The 19531-nt window shown below is 48.9% G+C and overlaps 1 protein-coding gene and 1 long non-coding RNA gene across 4 annotated transcripts in view; one reads left to right on the forward strand and one right to left on the reverse strand.

Annotated features, from left to right (window-relative positions):
- LOC135369259 (phospholipid scramblase 3-like) overlaps positions 1-19531 on the reverse strand; it is a 138194-nt gene that overhangs the window by 75797 nt on the left and 42866 nt on the right. For all 3 annotated transcript variants that reach the window (XM_064602870.1, XM_064602869.1, XM_064602868.1), the window contains exon 2: positions 13866-14021. In XM_064602870.1, the coding sequence (XP_064458940.1) occupies positions 13866-14021 (156 nt within the window). The remainder of the gene's footprint in view (positions 1-13865; positions 14022-19531) is intronic.
- On the forward strand, positions 7987-8668 carry LOC135369257 (uncharacterized). Its single transcript, XR_010415031.1, has 2 exons — positions 7987-8112; positions 8493-8668. It is a non-coding gene; the product is annotated as an uncharacterized LOC135369257 (long non-coding RNA).

Consider the following 19531-nt stretch of genomic DNA (forward strand, 5'->3'; position numbering starts at 1 on the left):
CACCTCACATTACTCAAAGTACTCTCCACTCTAACCCCTCCGCGCCGTCGCGACGTCTTGAGACGTTCGTCCTCGTCCGACATCAAACACCTCTCCGAAATTTGCCTCAATGTATTGAACGGAAAGGTGGCTCTACCTCCAGATACCTTCGCGCGTTTGAAGAAGCACAAACGCTTTTTACGACGGCTCGCCTACAAAAAGATTCACAAGAATCCGCAACGTTTGAAGCGATATCTGTCCACCGTGTTGAACCTTTTCGCCAATGGCAAAGAGAATTGAAGTGACCACCTCCTCCTCCATCGGAAACATTTTTTCCTCGAAGGAGAGTGACGACGTCAAAGTCAAACTCATACTGCAAGCACTGTATCGCATACTCAAGCAGTATGGATTTGACCCCTACGACAATAAAAACAAGGCGTCCGACGCTACAAATGACTTTGACTATTCGCTCCTCTCTCCAGAGGTGGACGAAGAGGAAGCGGAAAGGGTCGTCTCGGAATTAAAGAAGGTTCTTTCCTGGGATTGTGAGGGTTGTGTCTCCATGTCGGGCAAGCCCATCAGACACTCCTCCGTTTACGAACTCGTCAATTATTTGTTGCAACGTAAGACGGGAAAGAAACCTTCCTGCTTCCCCAAAGTCTCGAAACTGTTGCGTCTGATTTCTCTGCCCAAATGTCGCGAGCCTCAACAGCAGCAGCAGCAGGCCTCCATTGCATGGACGACTTATGGAGGGATATGAAAAGCCAGCGGGTGGTTTGGGGTGTGTGGAACGCTATAGAAAAGCGCGTCACTTGAGCAAAAAGAAGGCTCTCGCCATTCTCAGAAAGCTGGATGCCTACACGCTCAACCATCCAGTCAGAAGAAAATTAGGAAAGAGTTAGAAGAAAATAGGAGACGCATCATCGCGCTCAAGATCAACAACGTGTGGCAAATGGACCTCGCCGACTTTTCAAAATACAAGAGATTCAACGGTGGCTACCGCTACATTCTCGTGGCAATTGATCCCGTCTCCCGTTTTCTGCGCACCCTCCCGCTAAAGAAGAAGCGCCCCGCCGAAATGAAAAGGGCCATGATAAGACTTTATCGGGGAGGTAACGTACCTACACGCATCTTTTGCGACAGAGGAGGGGAATTCTACAACAAGACCATCAAGGAGTATCTCTCACGAAAGAAGGTACACATGTATTCCAGCTCCTCTCCATTAATCAAAGCATCGCAGGCTGAACGCGTGATACGCACTTTATGCGACAGAGTATTCCGCTATTTTACAGTAACCAGAAGATACCACTTCGTTTCCGCGCTTCCCATGATCGTGTGCGACTACAACAACACCAAACACAGGACTTTGGGCATCAGCCCGTCCGAAGTCACACCCGAAAACGAATTGGAGCTGTTCAATAAGATAAATGGGAAGCCCGTCGTACTCTCCGTGAAAAAGAAGCTCAATGTGGGGGATAAAGTGAGGGTCCTACTACACAGAAAAGGTTTTCAAAAGAGCTCAGAAGGGAGTTGGTCGCCTCAGATTTTCACCGTCTCCCGCCTGAGAGACACCTCCCCTCCCGTCGTGCACCTGGAAGATTACCAGGGTAAGGAAGTGGACGGATCTTCCTACCCGGAGGAGGTACTCGTCGTAACCCGAGACGCCAATCAGCCTTGGCCAGTAACGAAAGTGCTGAGAAAGAAGTGCTGAAAGTACGGTCACCTCCCCATAGAAAAGATGTACGAGAGCGACATCTTGGAACTCGTGTCCCTGAACCCCCTCGCTTCCTCCATGCTGAGAGGCATTTGCGCTTCCGACGAAGCCTTCGTTTTACGCAAGCCCGGCTATTTAATCAATTCAATTAAGTATTCAATCGCCTTTTTCGCCTTACTGCGGGCTTTTTTGTATCTACGTAGCCACGCGCATGTCGAAATGCTACAGCTTGAAAAATTGTGTATCCATGTTTTCCTGTAACCTCGAAGAGAATGACGAAACGCTAAAACGTCTCCTCGTGAGCGAACTCGTTTCGTAAAAATAGTCTATTTTTTCACGACATACACAAGACGCTTGCGAGACGATCTTCCAACGTGCTGACACGACGCTCGTCGTCGCCGGTCTGCACCGTGACGTCGAGGGATGTGTGGAGAAGCCAGTAGCGACGGACGATAGGACGGTTGAAACCCGCGTTGATGAGACACGGGTCGACTGTCTCTACTCGTCTATACTTCTGCAACAGCTCGAGCTTGTAATCTACGAAACGCTTCATTTTCTTTGCAATCTTCCCACTGACGGTGAACAGACGTAAGGGTATCGTCTTGAGAATCGAGCGAAAGTCTCCCTCGCAGCTATCGCCGTGAATATAATCGCGTAATCGCAGCAAGTCCCGATACATTCGCGTTTGCACAAAGGTTGCGAACCTCTGCTCGGGCGTCATGACTGAGACGGAATGAGAGTAGGCAACCTTTTTTTGTTTCTCGTTACACATGAAGTAGGCTCCAGCTTTGGTTTCGTAGCCGGGAAGGCAGCCCAAATACGGAGGAAGGCTCGAGTCTAACCAATGGCTGGGGTTTCTCGACCAGAGTCCACCGCAACGAAGGTGGTCAGCTGAAGGGAAAAGTGAGCATTGTTTTGTGAGGGGGAAACTCGTACTGATTTTGTTTGACCGCAGTGCCATGCTGTCTCGTATGTCAGTACGATCCCATCGATGCCATGTTCGTGGCCGTAGAAAGAAAGCACGAAGCTAGAATAGAGAATCTCGGTAACAGCCCAGTCGTCCTTTCAGATGACAACGGCGACAGAGTCAGTAGTCCGCCTTTCGTAATACCTGAAACGGACGACGACGACGACGAACCCCTAGATGGGCACGACAATGCAGACGAATTGCTCATGTGGGAAGGGGATCAGTCGTATGCAGATTTCATACCTCTCTCTGGTAGGGTTCGAGATGAATCACCAGATCCAAGCCCAGAATTGCGAAACGAAGCTGAGCCTGTCCAGGGTCATAGAATCGTTGAATTGAGAGAACACGTCGTAGAGAATCATCCCTCCGTCACGGAGAGACGATTCCTTCCTTTTTTTGTCACAGATGAGGCATTTGACGGAACGGCTACTAGGTACACGCTTCTCTGTTCCCCGCACGACAACAACGTCGACGACTTTCGACTCTATCTACCGAGCATAGCTCCAGTAATCACGCGCGTCCTCGAAGCTTATCCCATGCCTTTCAAATTTTGTCTGTGCTCGAAGGCGCTCATGGTTAAGGACGGAGCCGACGGGTTGACTTCTCATCTCCTTCATGTGAATCTTCACATGAGAGTCGTTCATAACCGCCAAGAAATCGAAGGCGCGATAAATGCTGCTATCGCAGAATCCTCGCAACGCGTTGAAAACTATGCGAGAGAAGGGTCTGGTTTCACCTCGAACGACGTCCAATGTGTCGACTTAAAACTAACGCGCTTAAAACCGAAGCGGATTGGGTGCGCGATCGAGCTTCCCGAGCTGCTAAAAAGAAAAACAAAGACTCTCACAAACGTCAAACTCCCTCCGAATCACGAAAACGAGTGTTTCAAGTATAGCGTGCTGGCACTCTTATATCCTTTGAGGATCAAACCAAACCTTCATGTAAGATACCACAAGTACATGAATCCTTCCATTCCGGAGACGCGCGTAACGTACTGGCCGCCCTGCTTCCCAGTCACTTACGAAGACATTTCCCTGTGGGAGAGAAAATACAACATCTCCGTCTACATCTACGTGTTCGATGAGCAGACGAGTTCGATATCTACCGGACGGGTTCCCTGCACGCTCTATAAGGATAAAGTCCACCTGCTCGAGGTTAGGGAGCATTTCTATGGGATCCGAAAATTTAGCACTTTCATGGGACGAAGTGACTACTTTTATTGCGAGAAATGCACGTCTGGTTACGGGACGAGAGAGGCGTTGCAGCAACACGAACGTCTGTGTCGAGACGTGAACGAAGTGATTCTCGAAATGCCAAAAGCGGGGGAGAGTGTCTCCTTCAACAAGATACAGTACATGCATCCCTATCCCTATTTCGCGGTGTTGGACACGGAGAGCGTTTTGGAAAAGGACGCGCTCGTGAAGGACGCTGTGAGTGTGCACAGGATGAGCTCGTACTGCATCGTTGTAGTGAGAAGTTGGGACGGAAAAATACAAGGCCTAGATGGCTATTTGGGACCCAACGCGGCAGAGAAATACTTGCTCTCGCTCAAGCGATTTAGTGATCAAATCGATAGGTTGAACAGTTGTCCCGCGCCGTTGGTCATGAGTATGGTAGACCACTTTCGGCACGGGAGCGCTACGCACTGCGAATTTTGTGGAATCGAATTTAACCGACATACGCGGAAGGTATCGCATCACGACCACACCCGCTTCGTAGAGCCCGGTTCTTCGAATTTTGTCGCGACGCTGTGTGATACGTGTAACCTTACGTGTCGTAACACCAAAGAACTCGTCGTGTGCGTGCACAACCTGCAGTACGATTTGAGCTCCCTTCTCCGCCACATGTACGTTCTAAATCTGGGCGAGCCGTGGATCCTAGCTTCGAGCTCGGAAAAGATAAGAGGGTTCAACATTGGCGATCTCCACCAGCTCCGGTGGCGCAGCGGTAACGCGTGCGCTTGGAGACTGGGAGGTCCGCGGTTCGAATCCGCGGGCCGGCTGTGCCGTCTGGGGTTTTTCCTGGGTTTCCCTCAGATGTGTAATAGGCGTATGCCGGCACAGTTCCCCTGAAGTCGGCCCATGGACGCAGCTATCCTCCCCCCGAGCGGATTCCGCTCGGTCTTCCACTTCACCCTTTCCTCTCCTCCTCTCCACCACATTTCCCTTCCCAAGAAACATGCCGCCTAATCAGGCAGGCAGACCTCTCGGCTTCCTCCCAACGACACTCCTCCTCCTCCTCCTCCTCCTCGGCGATCTCCATTTCCGCGATACCACGCAGTTTTTCAACCTCTCCTTGTCGAACCTGGTGGAAACCCTCCTCGCCAGCGGTGGCCAAAGCGCGTTTCATTGTACCCATCAAATGTATGGTGACCGTTTCCGACGCCTCCTCAGGAAAGGCATTTACCCGTACACCTTCGTCGACAGTTTCGAAGCGTACATTTTGCCCGCACTACCGCCAAAGCAAGCTTTCAAAAGTGACCTGAACGACCAGGAGATCACGGACGAGGACTATCAGTACGCCCTCAACATTTTTTAATGTATTTTTGTTCGAATCTAAGAACCTCGGTGGTTACACACGTCTCAACGTCACGCTCGACGCCTGTCAGCTCTGCGACGTCGTACTGTATTTCAGGAAGACTGCGCTAGAGTCGGATAGGTTAGATGTGCTACGCACTGTGTCCCTCGCCAGTTACGCGTGGAGCAGCGCTCTGAAGCTCACCAAAGTCAAACTCGAGCTCATGAGCGATCGCGAGATGTACGAAACGATCGAGAAGGGAATCAGGGGAGGCATTTGTAACAGCTTCCACAGATACTGTCAGGCTAATCACGAGGGGTGCGACGATTATACGATCCCCAGCAAGAAAAGACTTTTATCCAGTACCTCGACGTGAACAGTTTGTACCCGTACGCAATGACTTTCCATCTCCCGACAGGTGGTTTTGAGTGGGTCGATCCTTCGAGGTGGAGCGAGATTGATTTTCTCAACATTCCTCACGATTCGGAAGTGGGTTACGTCTACGTGGTAGACTTGTCATATCCTGGAGAACTGCACGCGCTCACCAAGGATGTTCCTCTAGCACCCGGACACAGGTGCGTGGACGAGAACGAACTGTCCCCCATACCAGCGACACCTGAAAGATGCGTTGGCACTGAACGCCCCTTCCACAACGAAACTCTTGCTGACGTGCTACGACAAAGAACGCTACGTCGTTCATTATGCATTGCTCGCTCTGTACGTGAGGTTGGGCATGAAAAAAAAAACGTGTTCACAGCATCCTCTCGTTCCGCCAAGACAACTTTTTGCGAACCTTCGTGCAGAAAAACGTCGCGTTGAGGAATGCCGCGAGCACGAAATTCGAGCGACTTCTGTACAAAACCATGTCGAACAGTACGTTCGGTAAGTCGATACAAAATGTGAGACGCATGAAAAGGTACGCTATAGCCTACGACAAAGAAAGCGCGTTCCGAAAAGCTAGCTCCGTCGACAGTCAGTATTTTCACATTCTGAGTGACAAGTGCATGTTGTACGAGATGAAACAACGCCGCATGAAATGCACGCACCCCCTTTACGTGGGCTTTGCCATTCTTGAGATATCCAAAGTCCGAATGTACAGCTTCATCTACGAGTCGCTGTTTTCTCGCTTGACGTGTCCAGTGCAATTGATCTATAGCGACACGGAGAGCATATTTTTTTCCCTCACGTGTGAAAGCCTGGAAGAGCAGTTGATGAAAATTGAGGACGACTTAGACCTGTCCTCCTATCCAGTGGACCACAAACTTTTCAACGACGAGCACGCGAATCAGATGGGGTACTTGAAAGACGAGACGGGGGGCGGAGTTATTCAGGAAGTCGTAGCCATCCGAGCCAAAATGTACAGCATTCTCTTGGCTGGGACACACAAACAGATCCCGAGAGCGAAAGGAGTTAAGAAAGACGTGGTGAGGAAACACTTATTGCACGAAGTGTACCGAGATTCTCTGTTCAATGAAAAGATGGTCTCTCAGAAGCAGTGCACCATCCAGAGCATAAAGCATACGATGTACACCATTTCGAGACTCAAGAAGAGCTTGGTTCCCTACGACGACAAACGCTATCTCGTGGATGCCGTACACTCCTTCCCTTATGGGAGCTGCGGATACTTTAGGCTTTACTGGTGTTTTGACGCGTATCGCATGACGATAGTACTCCCTCTTTGTGCAGCACCGGAAAACCCGGAAGAGAGCCCGAGACCGTCGACGTCAGGCATCGAGAAACCGTGGAACAAAGAGCTGCACGCGCATGTAATCGAGAATAAAAGTTCTAGTCGAGGCATGCTTCTCTCTCTCTCTCTCTCTCGCAGACAGTAGAAGCACGGGTCATCGTGGCAGTGTGGTAGCGGAATGGGTGTACGAAAAGAATTACCATTCTGTCATCGTGCTGGTGCAGTGACCCGCGCAATGACGGCGCTGCGATGAAGATTCCCCTTTTCTGGCTCGTCTGATCATCTCGTAATGCTGCGTTCGTGAGATCAGACAAGGGAGGGAGGGTGCAGGCATCTATTGACCAACTCTTTTGTTTGTATTCAATAAAGATGTTTCAGTGAAAGAACACACAGAGTCTCGTCAAAGTTATTCAGACTGTTTAATGCGTCATGTCGATAACCAAGCAGTATTTCAATAAATCGATGACAAGGTTGGCGATGTAGACTGTTTGCAAATGTCGCTGCTTCCTCAGGGCGTGCTTAATATGAGCGATGGCACGAGCGAGAAGGTCCACGATGTCTGCAGCGATGTAGTTGAATTCTGCGTTGGCCAAGCTCACAAATTCGCTCATCAGTCCCAGGGGTCCGTCCGGAACCGTTATGCAGACGTTCTTGTAACGGGCGTACATCCGACGCACCATCTCGTGCAGCGGCCCCGGCGAGATCTCTCCTATATTGCCAAAGCCTACCATGTCTACCACGTAGCGAAAAGCAGTGATGACGAGCTCGTTGCGGGGACTTTCGCTGTTGAAACATTCCTTCTCCACTTCTTCCCAAGAAGCGTGGGTGCGGGAACAATTTTGTAAAGAATGGTAGCTGAACATCTTCACGTATTGATGGCGCGAGCGCGGTGCGCGCTGCCTTTATACAGATAAACGCGCGCGCAAAGAAAGGAGAGTGAAACCGAAACTCAGAAGCCACCCGTCGCCGCTAGGAGCGCGCGCGCAGCGGAGAGCTGAAACCGAAAACACTCGCGGGCGGGCGGGCGGCGCAGAGGGCGCTAGGAGCGCGCGCGCGCATGCGCGGTCGGGTGGAGCAGAGGGCGCGTCGCCTCAGTCAGTTTCGCTCTGGCTGTCGCAGAAAGCAGACGCGCGCTCCCCGCGCTTGCTCAGTTTCTGGCTGGCTGTCGCGGCGAGCAGACGTGTGCTCGGGTGTTCCGCTCTCGCTCAGTTTCTGCCTAGCTGATGAGCAGTCGCTGCGGGGGAAAAGGTGAGTGATTGACGCGCTCCTTTTCTCGCATGTTTGCCGTGTTTAGCGGTGACCAACGAGTGATTTGACCGCGCTCGTGTTAAGCCTTTTCTCGCATGTGTAGACTTGTTTTGCGATGAGCAAGCCTTTTGTTTGTGTTGACGCATGTTTAGCGATGTGTGCCCAGTAGTTCCCGCCTTGTGTTAGCTCCATAGTGTTGTGACGCTGTGGTTAGGCCTAAGCGATCGCCTCCGTAAGCCTTTTTCCCCGATGTGTACTGTTTTCTCCGTGCTGTTTTAGCAGTAGCGGTTAGACCTTTTCTCTCGCATGCCTAGACTTGTTTAGCAGTGCTGCCATTTTTACCTGCTGCTAGTATCTTGTTCTCTGTCTTTCACATCTAGAGCTATGATGGTGGCGCCATCTGGTGTGATGCCTTGCAACTAAGTGGCCACCTGTCGTCGATCTCTGCAACTGCTGGGTGCCAACTACTAACATGGCGGGCGCTGGACACTCGGGTGTTGCGGAGCGGCTTCTTCGCCGCGGCATCGTTGATTTTCGAATAAATTGTTTCTCTCCACTCTATTTCTATCTTTTTATTTTCTGCCGATTTTTTTATTTTTTATGACCACGATTATCCGGAAAAGCACAACTGGTCTGGACACGAGATAGACGTTCCCCAATTAGTGTGATGGCCGTACGGGTCTCTACGGCCGGAGTGAATGGTCGCTTTGTTAGACTGCGGAGGGGTTTACGTGAATGAAGTCATCTTCATTCCAGACTGGTTACAGACGCGGGAGCTTCTCTGAGTCCTCGTTGGCAGTTAACATCCTGATTTCTGCATAGCAGCAGCGAGACAGTAGTCTGAGGTAACATTGTCTTATGTTCATTGCAGCAGGCATCTGCACTTTTCAGGTGAGATATAAACAGGAAAACACGGAGAAAGCACACCCTTAAAGAACTCGCGGAAGAAATTCTAAGACTATTGAAAAAAAAAACACAAGAAGGACTTCAAGACGTTCGGTGGCAAGACACAAGGGAAAGCACTGAAGCCGCTACATCAAGGACCTGAATAATAGGTCGGCCAAGGCAGGAAACAAGTACACCGCCTACAATTCGCATCCTGATTCCTATCCCTATTGTTTTCTTTCCAAGGCGCTGCCAGAGTTCCGCTGAAGAACGGCAGACATGTGTTGCTAACGTTGTTATTGTGAACGCCAGGGAAATGAGCGAATAATCGACAGGGCAAACAGCAAGAAGTGAAAAACACGAGACGCCGTTCATGCGCGGTCCTGAAGAAAGAAACAGACAATAATTTCTGAGAAACAGACTGAGAAATTGCCGGTCTGTTAATTTTTCCCTTGGCTCGTGTCCTCAGCATTGTCTCGATGAGCCAGCTAGTGTGCGCCTTTTCGCAGCTTTCAATTACACAGAGTAACCACCACAGGGGTGACACAGACCCGCCATTGTTGTAACTACCCTCAACCGAGTGTTTTCTGCAAAGCTGCCACCTTGTCCTGGTCGCATGTTATAAAAAACGTCATTTTGGGGTCACGTGACTTTGTTTACATGTCGTTTCGCCGCTTACCATCATATTTCCGTAGTCATAACGCCAACAGATGAACGTATTTTGCGAGCGTAAACTATGCGGTGCTTCTTCCGCAACAAGGTAGCCAATTTCTCCTCAGTTTAAGTACATCGCATCCGCTCAGTGAGCCTTGACGCGCGGTCGTCATCACAGCTTTGTAAGTCGTCAACAGTACGAGGGCCTATGTACAAAAACGCGTGTTTTACTGCGAGATACTCGCATAAAAATAATTACCACGATCGAAAGAGATCCAGAACGTTGCGCAGAAACAACAACAATCGGTTTGGCCGCCGATCACGGGAGCCGCCATCTATAAGGTCACGTGTGCCTTGACCTTTGATGGGACGTGCGACCAGGACCTGTCCAGGATGCATTGCGTTCGCCCAGCACGCTTTCATATAGGGAGCAATACACTAAATGGCACCCCTGAGTGACAGAGAGGGGGGAAAGGGAGTCGGTTTTGCTTTCTATATCCCTCCGTCGTTAATCACCTCAGTTCCGCCCCTCCTTTCTTCCTTTTTCGTCTATAGGCCAACTTGACTAAAGTATCACCCGGTGACAACGGCGCCAACTGCTATTATTTAGCGTCGAGCGCCTTCACTGGACTGTGTATTCACACGGACGACATGCTCACGGGTTATTCCGGTGGAAGAAAAAGCGAAAACACTGTTCACAGAGACGTCCGTCCCGCGTATTACATTGAGCATTCACAAGGTGCGGAATATCAGAGGTGGCGTACTGCGCACTTAGCAGACGACACGGTCAGCGCGTCTTTCCTGTCGTCTGCTACGAGAAATCTTGTCACTAGACCTGTAAAGTAATTAATTACTTCCGGGATTACATTAGGCTTTATGTAATTGTAACAGTAATTGAATTACTTTTACAAGTAACGCGCAACGCATTTATAATTACTTTCGGAATTACTTTGAACGCTATCTGGGATGGCCCAATGTTTAAAGTTTGGGTCAGTTCCACACCGTTTTTTTTTTTTTTTCGCGGTGATTACCCAAAGACTCGATTCAGATCGGTACATTTTTCGGCACAGAATTTTTTTTGTTTTTTACATTTGAATGTGGAAGGAGAAAATTCTTGCGCCATGGGAAAAGGAGTACGAATTGTGGGTATCGACCCGCACTTCAGGAGTCATTAGAGTGGTTGAAAGATCTTCCTCGTGTGCTCGACGTGTTCATGAAGTACAATGTTGGGCTGCCCAGCTGTGCACCCGTGGAGCGTCTGGTTTCGGTTGGTGGTCTTGTTATGACAAAGAGACGTGACAGCCTTACAGACAAGAACTTTGACAATACCGTATGTTGGAAAGGAGCAGGAATCAAGCTTTAGGTAACGTTTAATGGCAGATGACTAAGACCGACTGTGCGGATGACGATGGGAACAACTGCGGGTGAAGCGCGCACAGGCCACGAGCGTCAAGGGACGAAACATCAGCTTCCCTTTTCTTACACCGTACTCTTGAAATCCAATGGACGTTACAAGCTGCATTCATGATCTGCACTTTGTTCACATACCTGAAGAAAGAAAGCCTTTTGACTGCGATGTTCTGTGTTACTTTAACGTGGCAAGAGGCTTGTCCTTGTGCAAGACTTCTCTATTTTTTTTTTCTACCACGGATACAACTACCACCATCTTTCAGCATGTGCAATAAATGTGCTCATCAAATCTTGCAGTTTGCACGTCGTTTGCCCGTTGCAGTCAACTTTGTGAATGTAATTCAGTTTAATGCAATTGCTTTGACAGTATCTGCAATCGTAATTGAATTACAATAAAAAATGAATAATTGCAATCGTAATTCAATAACTTCGGAAAAGAATAGTAATTTTTACAAGCCTCACTGTGTCGCTCGCGCTCAGAAAGCTATCACGTTTTTCGCGTCTTCCGCTTCTGCGGAGAGTGTCCCTCGTGCACTGCTGTACGTAACGGCGTTACAATAATTGATACTTTTTTCGATATCAGAGTGCGGACCGCGATACTTTTTAAGCCGGTTCCGTTACAGATTTACGGTAACTCGATCTCCGTAGCGTTACCGATACCGATACTTTTTTTAGTGCTCCACGATTTCCTGACCGACCATATTTCATACCCTTATTCCTTGTCACAGGTCCACGCAGCGCTCGGCAAGAAGCCTGTGAACACGCCTACGTGCTCCATAACGGAAATTATACCAAACACGTGTTCACTTTTTTTTCGAACCTGGACGAAATAACCAAGCTGCACTCAAGAAAAGAGTTGAGGTCAACGAACAGAGGTCAAGTCGTCCTAGACAGTGCGCTCTGGATTCCACTGCTAAGCTGCCGTGTCGCACTGAGTCACGGCCGCATATAATCCCCTGGTTGAATAATTGGTAAACACGTGGCGCCATCGAAGTAATTTCTTTTTGGTGAAGATCCTTGGGACATCGGCAATGAACTGAGTAGTGAACGGCTCATTTGCATACGCTCACTACTTAAATAAACATGCTAACTCTTAGCTTTTACTTCGCACACTTACGGAACCTCTGTTTTACGTATTCGGGATGATGGTTGAATAGGAGCCTGCTATGTGGTGTAGCTAATTTTTAAGAGTGTACCACGCTAGTTCACAGTTCTCGCGGCGCATTCGTCATCATCCATGACAAGAGCGCGCTGTCTCACCTCAGCACGACAGAACCGCCAGCGCTGTTTACCGCTTTGAGAACTTGAAGACACTTCAACTTGAACTTGAAAACACTTTGAGAACCGCTTTGAGAACGAATACCAAAGCGTCTCATGCGGCTGTTCCTAATCTCCCGTCGCCCCCGTGCGTGAACCAGGCGGATGAACACGAAATTGACGATGAAAGATGAACGTCACTGAAAAGGTTAGCCAGCTGTAGGACTCGGACCCACATCTTCTGGATTGCCGGCCCAGGGCTCTACCAATTGAGGTAAAGCTAACACGCCTTCTCAGCTGCTTCCAAGGTGCGTCATCTGAAGGGACAAACCAGCCACTCTCTCTGACTCATCCTCCTTTCACTCTTACAAGAGTGAAGTAGCGTAGTAGTAGTAGTAAGAGTGAAAGGGGGATGAGTGAGAGAGAGTGGCTGGTTTGTCCCTTCAGATGGGGGGACGCACCTTGGAAGTCGCTGAGAAGGCGTGTTAGCTTAGCTCGATTGGTAGACCCCTGGACCGGCAATCCAGAAGATGTGGGTTCGAGTCCTACAACTGGCTAACCGTTTCAGTGACTTTCATCGTTAATTTCTTAGGCAAATTGAGGCTTTGTATGTATTTGTCCCTTCTATATCTTTCCAGCCTCAGAACATCAGTTCTTTCATGTTCACGAAATTGACGGCCGGATAGCTGATCCAAAGAGCGCATTGGTGCATCGCTCCGCGCAAGAAATATGTAAACCGAAACAAATTAATTACTCGGAAAAATCACTAAGTGTCGATGCGTTCTTTTTTTCCCGATGCGATAAGGTCCCGATGCGTAAAAAAGAGGTTCCGTAAGCGTGCGAAGTAAAAGCTAGGAGTTAGCATGTTTAGTTAATTAGTGAGCGTATGCAAATGAGATGCTCACTACTCAGTCCATGGCCGATGCCCCAAGGATCTTTACCAAAAAGAAATTTCTTGGATGGCGCCACCTGTTCAGGAATTATTGAGCCAGGGGATTATCGTGAAACACCTTGTATACTGTGGTGTTGTAACCACGGCCTACTTAGGTCGTGGTTGTAACTTCCGATAGGTTTCCTTGGTCATTGCACTCCACGGTATGTGGGCGCCCCTGGGGGGCCCCATGGTATGGGGGGGGGCACTAACGCAATTGTCCTATCGACCTCTGTCAGCTGCCGGAGAGGCCACGGCCTGCTAGGATTGCAGAAGAAGACTTTGCGAACCAACTACCGATAAGTCAAGCAAAGTATCCGAACTGCATAATAAGTATGCTGCCCTTTTACTGCAAAACTGTGTCGCGTACCTGGCCCTGTTCCGCGTCAAGTTACTCACTGTGTCTCCGCGCGTCAGCTCGCCACGGCACGGCGCCAGCTGTACTCCCTTCGCCGCTCCGTTTAAATTCGCTCTCGAGAAAACTCATTGCATGACGAAGGCAAAATTTTGGTTCTAGACTCAGAAAAATATGTTCTTTCTGATGAAAACGAGAAAGAAATCATTTCGTAGTCCCTTTAAGAAGGGTCGTCTACAGACAGTCCACCTCTATACCTACGGTCGCGTGGGTTCAATCGCATGTGCAGCCATTCTGAGTTTGCCAGGAATTGCAACCCGTCCAGCGGAAGACCTTTCAATCCGGTCCACTCATGCTGTCGGAGTTCTTCGGGTGCTGCACCAAGCATGTTCTCTACCCCGGTTGGCAAAGGATCCGCTAGAAAAAAAAGAAAACACTTGATGTGGCAGAAATGGCTTCTACCGGCGTAGCACTAATATTGTTAATATCGCGCTATCTGCGGAATGAATTCCGCAGAGCTTATGTCTTATATCTGCGTTATAGCTTAGATTAGAGCTTATATCTTATGAATTCCGCGTTGCATTGATTACACGCGGGCGGTGGCGAAGACGACGGCGGCGGAATCTGAAACATCCACGGATTATGAGAGAACTGATGTTCTGAGGCTGGAACAACATAGAAAGGACAGAGTCATTGAAAGCCTCAATTGTCTAAGAAATTAACGATGAAAGATGGAAGGCACTGAAAACATTGCCAGCTGCAGGACTCCAACCCACATTCATCGTTAATTTCGTAGGTAATTGAGGCTTTGTATGTACTTCTGTGTAGGCTATGTACTGCATCCGAGTCTGCTTTACAACCCTTGCTGGCGATTGTCAAGGTTGTTGCACGGGTGGCGTATAAAGATGCCCTACCGTGCAAGGCTGAATCCCAAAGCCGTTCCCTTTGCGCTTTGTGTTACACGAACGGTGGCTTTTCCTCTTATGGATTCGGTAAGAAAAGATATAGACCAAATGGCCCTACAAGGCGTCATCGTTCCTGTTGATGAACCAACTGAATGGTGAAAGATGAAAGTCACTGAAAAGGTTAGCCAGGTGTAGGACTCGAACCCACGTCTTCTGGATTACCGGTCCAAGGCTCTACCAATTGAGCTAAGCTAACACGTCTTCTCGGCGACTTCCAGGGTGCGTCATCTGAAGGGACAAACCAGTCACTCTCTCTCACTCATTCTCATTTCACTCTTACATTTTTGCTCACTCATACACACATTCATACGACGGGATCGACGCAAGCAGCAAGTGTTGAACGAGAGAGAACTGATGTTCTGAAGCTGGAACAAGGCTATGAAGGCCGAGGCTACGTTGTTCCCCCCTCAGAACCATCTCTCTCTCAACAAGTTCTCTCCTGTTCAACTGAATGGCCCTGTGGCTTCGTGATAGCAAGGAAACCAAATGGAGTTTACAGGACTCGCCCTACTCGACTACAGCCCTTTGAAGAAATTTGTTGGAAGGGAGCTTCATCCTATCCCAATTACAGACTGTCATCGCCCAGATAGGTGATTCCAAGTACTTTTCCAAAGTGGATTCAAATTCTGGATACTGGAAGTTCCTGTTAACCGCAGAATTTCAGCTATTCACGATTTTCATTACTCCCTTCAGTCTCTACAAGTTTACCAGGTTGTTCTTTGGCGTATCGTCCGCACCAGAATGTTTCCACAAGATGGCTCATACCATCTCTAGGATAGATAGCGTTGTTTGTAAATGAACGACATTCTTGTCCATGGGTCGATAAAGAATGAGCACGACAAACAACTCGCTCGTTTGCTGGACAATGGCGTAACACTGAACAAGGACAACAGTGTCGTTCAAGGGTCAAGTTCTTAGATCACATCTGGAACTGGACAGTAGACTATAGTATCTACTGACGTTTCATCGTATGTCCTTGAAGCCGTTCTTAGCGTTCTTAGCATTCTTAGACAGTTAGAACCACACGCGACCTATCGACCTGTAGCACACGCTTCTAGTAGTCCCACGGACACGAAATATGCCAAATAGAAAAGCAAGATCTTGCCATGGGTTGGGCGTGCGAGAAGTTTCGGAATTACATCTTCTCGCATGCATATCACTGTCGAGACGGTTCGTGAGCCGTTTCTCCCTTTCTGTAACGATGGAATCCTTGGATGACAAAACTCCACGTCTGCAAAGACTGATGCGGTATTCATTCGACTTGGTTCATGTCCCAGTGTTTGGGGTCCCCTTGGTTCATGTCGAACCATTTGTCGCGGCCGATATTCGAGGACACCGATTTTGAGGATGAGCTGTCTGCCTACGTCGCGTTCCTTCCTGCGAGAGAACAGAGTCTGTTTCAGTCAACAGTGCCCAGTCTAAATATGTTGTCTGCCGGATGCTCTCCATAGATATTCAGCAGGGTTGGTGAGGTAGAGCACACGTTGACGCGAGTTCCAAGGACTACTGGCAAGGGAGATTTGGTATCTGCTATGGAGACGGACTACTTATGAGAGCAGTCCTGATTATTGTTCCTGTTCTTGCGGCAATGGATCTCTTCTACTTCTCTGGAAAGTGGTTTCCGTTGGTAACGGACTACTGCTCTCAAGAAATTAAATAGTGCTCACAGGGCTCTTCAAAGTTGTTGTTATACACCAAAAGCAAGTAGCTTCAGTCCAGCTGAGGTGGTAATGGCCCGTCGTCTTCGTACGTCGGTCCTAGTTCTCTCTTCCCACTTAAACGACGTTGAGTTCGAAGAAGTGCGATGAGGTTGGGGGGGGGGGGGGGTTGAGTTATACACACTGCACGCGGAGGAGGTCAGGGGAAGGGCCTCCTGGTGTATACAGTGCCGGCATCTGTCTGTGCCAATTTTGGTGCGCAGCAAGCGCGTGAAAAGCAGCCGGCTGTCGTCCGCTAGCGGAAATGCTGTTCGACCGAAAAATCCGACAAGACTCCATCTGAAATTCTAATGGTTTGGCCCATTAACAACTCTTAGTGGTCCAACAGGACTGTCAGCGATCGAGCAAATGCTGTCCCAAGGCACGTTAGGATTGCCAAATAGCCTCACAAAAAGTCCTTATGGTACCACATACCCCAACAAAGGGTACCGAAATGCCCAGCAGGTGAGCTATGCGGCCCCACAGGAGAACCCAATAGTCCGTCAACGAGGCTTTTCGGTGCTGCGTACTTCGCTGTGCGCCATTTTCGCTATTTCCTTGAGGGTCGGCAGTTCACAATCGTTACCGACCACAAGCCTCTCACTTTCGTCTTCCGGTCAGCGAGTAACCGTCACTCGCCGCGTGAGACCCGCCATCTTGCTTCCCTTGCGGAGTTTTCCACCGACGTCATTCATGTGCGCGGCACGGACAACACTCCTGAAGGTGAATTCAGTCGAATTGGTGCCCTACACAACTTGTCCTGCTCCTCGAAAGACCGTTCGGGTCACCAAAAACGTTGGTTTCGGCTAGCTACAGAAGGAAGAACTAAGTTAAACGACTTCCAGCAACAACTGACTTAATTTGCAGAGACGAAAGTGTGCACAAAGCTTTATGCGCCAGCACCTGACTGTGCTTGCCTGGTGCATTGCCTTGGTCGTGCGGCGGCACAACGCGACCAAACAGGTCATGCCTCATCAGTGGCGTCGCTAGTGTACGCGTCGCCCGGTGCGGGGGCTCTTTGCGCCACCCCCCTCTCCCCACCCCATGCCCCCATTAACGGATCCTTTTCCGTACCAGGCGATTCACGATGAATAAACATATTACACTACACCCAGAAGAAAAAAGATAATGTACATCGGAGAAGCTCGTCATGTTGTTTTCGGCGTCATCGTACCGCAGAGAACGGTAGGAAGCGGCAGTACTGGTGCGGCGCGTCACCCCTTCCGTCTCTTCACTCGGTGAGCACCGCACCAACGCCACTGTGCCTCATAGTAGATCAGGATCATAGTAGTAGCCCTTAATTGGACATCAGAGATATAGCGTATCGTCCCTAAAACACTCCACGCGAGACCCTGTAAAGGACATGACTGTGAAAGGTTAGACGGAAATTGCGCCGTGCCCTAGTCTTGTCCTTCAGTGTTTCCTTCTAGTGAAAGTTTTATCTGGTATAAGAAATGGGCGACGCTATAGCTGACGTTGTTACAGTATTCAATAAAGCAGCTCGCATTGTCCTGACAGGCCGATAGATCTCCGACCGTCATGCTACTAATGTTCTATGCCGTCTGACTCATTGCGACTCTTAATATTATAATATTGCTTCAGGATTCAGCTAAATATCGTTCGTGATACGTGACACCCATAAAACTTCCCTACACTGATTAGCGATCAGAGCCTCAAGGTCCCAACCTCAAGTCCCAGGTCCAAGGTCCCTCAACGCCCCAGCGTGCAATGACGATTGAGTATTACGCGACGCTCGCAGTCTATAAAAGGCCACGTGGCATGCACCAGTACCGTAGGCTGGGAGCTGCATAGGTGAACTTCTTTTCCGTATATCCGCCCGATACCGCGTGTCGGCTGTTTGAAAAATTTTGGGGCGGCGGCAACTGGGCATTTGATGGTACCAGTTCAAGGACGGTAGCAACGGGTGAGTGAAGAGGTACCACTTCGACCTGGGCTGGCATCAACTAAAAAGTGAACTGGTACCAGTTCAAACTGGGCTGGTGGCAACTGGAAAGTGAACTGGCACCAGTTCAAGCTCGACTGGTAGCAACTGGAAGTGAAGTGGTGCCTGACCGCACTGGACCAGTTTACATATTTTGGTGAAGTTTTCGACTTCAGTAAAAGCACAGGTTAATATAAGTTATAAAAATGATCAGAAGGTAACTTTTTGTAGAAAAAAATCATATTTCAATTTTCAATGTTCTTAGCGTGACGTGTATTAGCGTTATGGCGTTGTGTTCTTAACGTGGTAGGCGTAAGTTAAGACAGTGGGATAGTACAATGAGCGGCAGCAGCCGGTCAGGCGGGTGTCATAGGATTACAGCTCGACTACAACTGTGAAGACCGCTTTATCCTGATGTGCTTTTTTCTTGCGCGGCATTTGGAAATATTGCTTCCACTACAACCTCTTCTCTTTGTACCGCGTCACATTTATGGCACCTGCAAGTGCATGCCGTTTTACGAGTAACATCCGGTTTATTTTTTAACGTTACCAGCAACGTTTTTCATCCTCGTGTTTCTTTTCTTTGTTTTTTTTTTTTCGTTCATGCTCGTGTTTTAGATCCTTCACACCACAGATGTTCTCGAACTAGCGTAGCGCGCCAGAGTAGTACTCATTGCTCCCGAAAGCCCGCGAATCTCTTAATTGAAATGCCCAGGTACTGCACAACGGAAATGCTGAGAGATTCCCGTGCTTTCCGGGGCCACAATTGCTCAAATTGAGTCACTGTCCAGGCGCACAATAAAATTACATGTTGCAATTGAATGCATATTTACATGTGCCTTTTCCATATTCTAGAAACCTTAAGCTGCTGGGGCTCAAAAGGAAATATCGATCCATTATGTTATTAAGAACATCTCAAATGCTTTGTTGAACGATTCAAGATGTCCTCAAGGCAGTCAAGCAAATGACCAATCAACCATGAAATGTTATCTGTTACATGTAACTCTGCAGTTCCTCAAGTGCTATAATTTAATTACGTTATAATTACTCTACATGTACATTAGAGTATGTGTAATGTTTGACTACAAATAAAACGCAATTTTGCATTGCAGTTCCATTGATCTGCCATTGCTGCCAACAGCGATCCTGCAAAGAGGCGCCGGTTACATGCCACTTGGACTGGTACAAGCTAAACTATGTCCGAACAGAAACCACTCCAAGTGAAGACACTTCAACTGGTCGCAGCTCTACAGTGAAGTTTGCAATCAGTTCCTGTCGAGTCTGGGACCGGTTAGAAACGAGTTGGGCCAACTGGTATCAGTT

This window comes from Ornithodoros turicata, chromosome 9, assembly GCF_037126465.1.
Source record: "Ornithodoros turicata isolate Travis chromosome 9, ASM3712646v1, whole genome shotgun sequence".
Lineage (NCBI taxonomy): Eukaryota > Metazoa > Arthropoda > Arachnida > Ixodida > Argasidae > Ornithodoros > Ornithodoros turicata.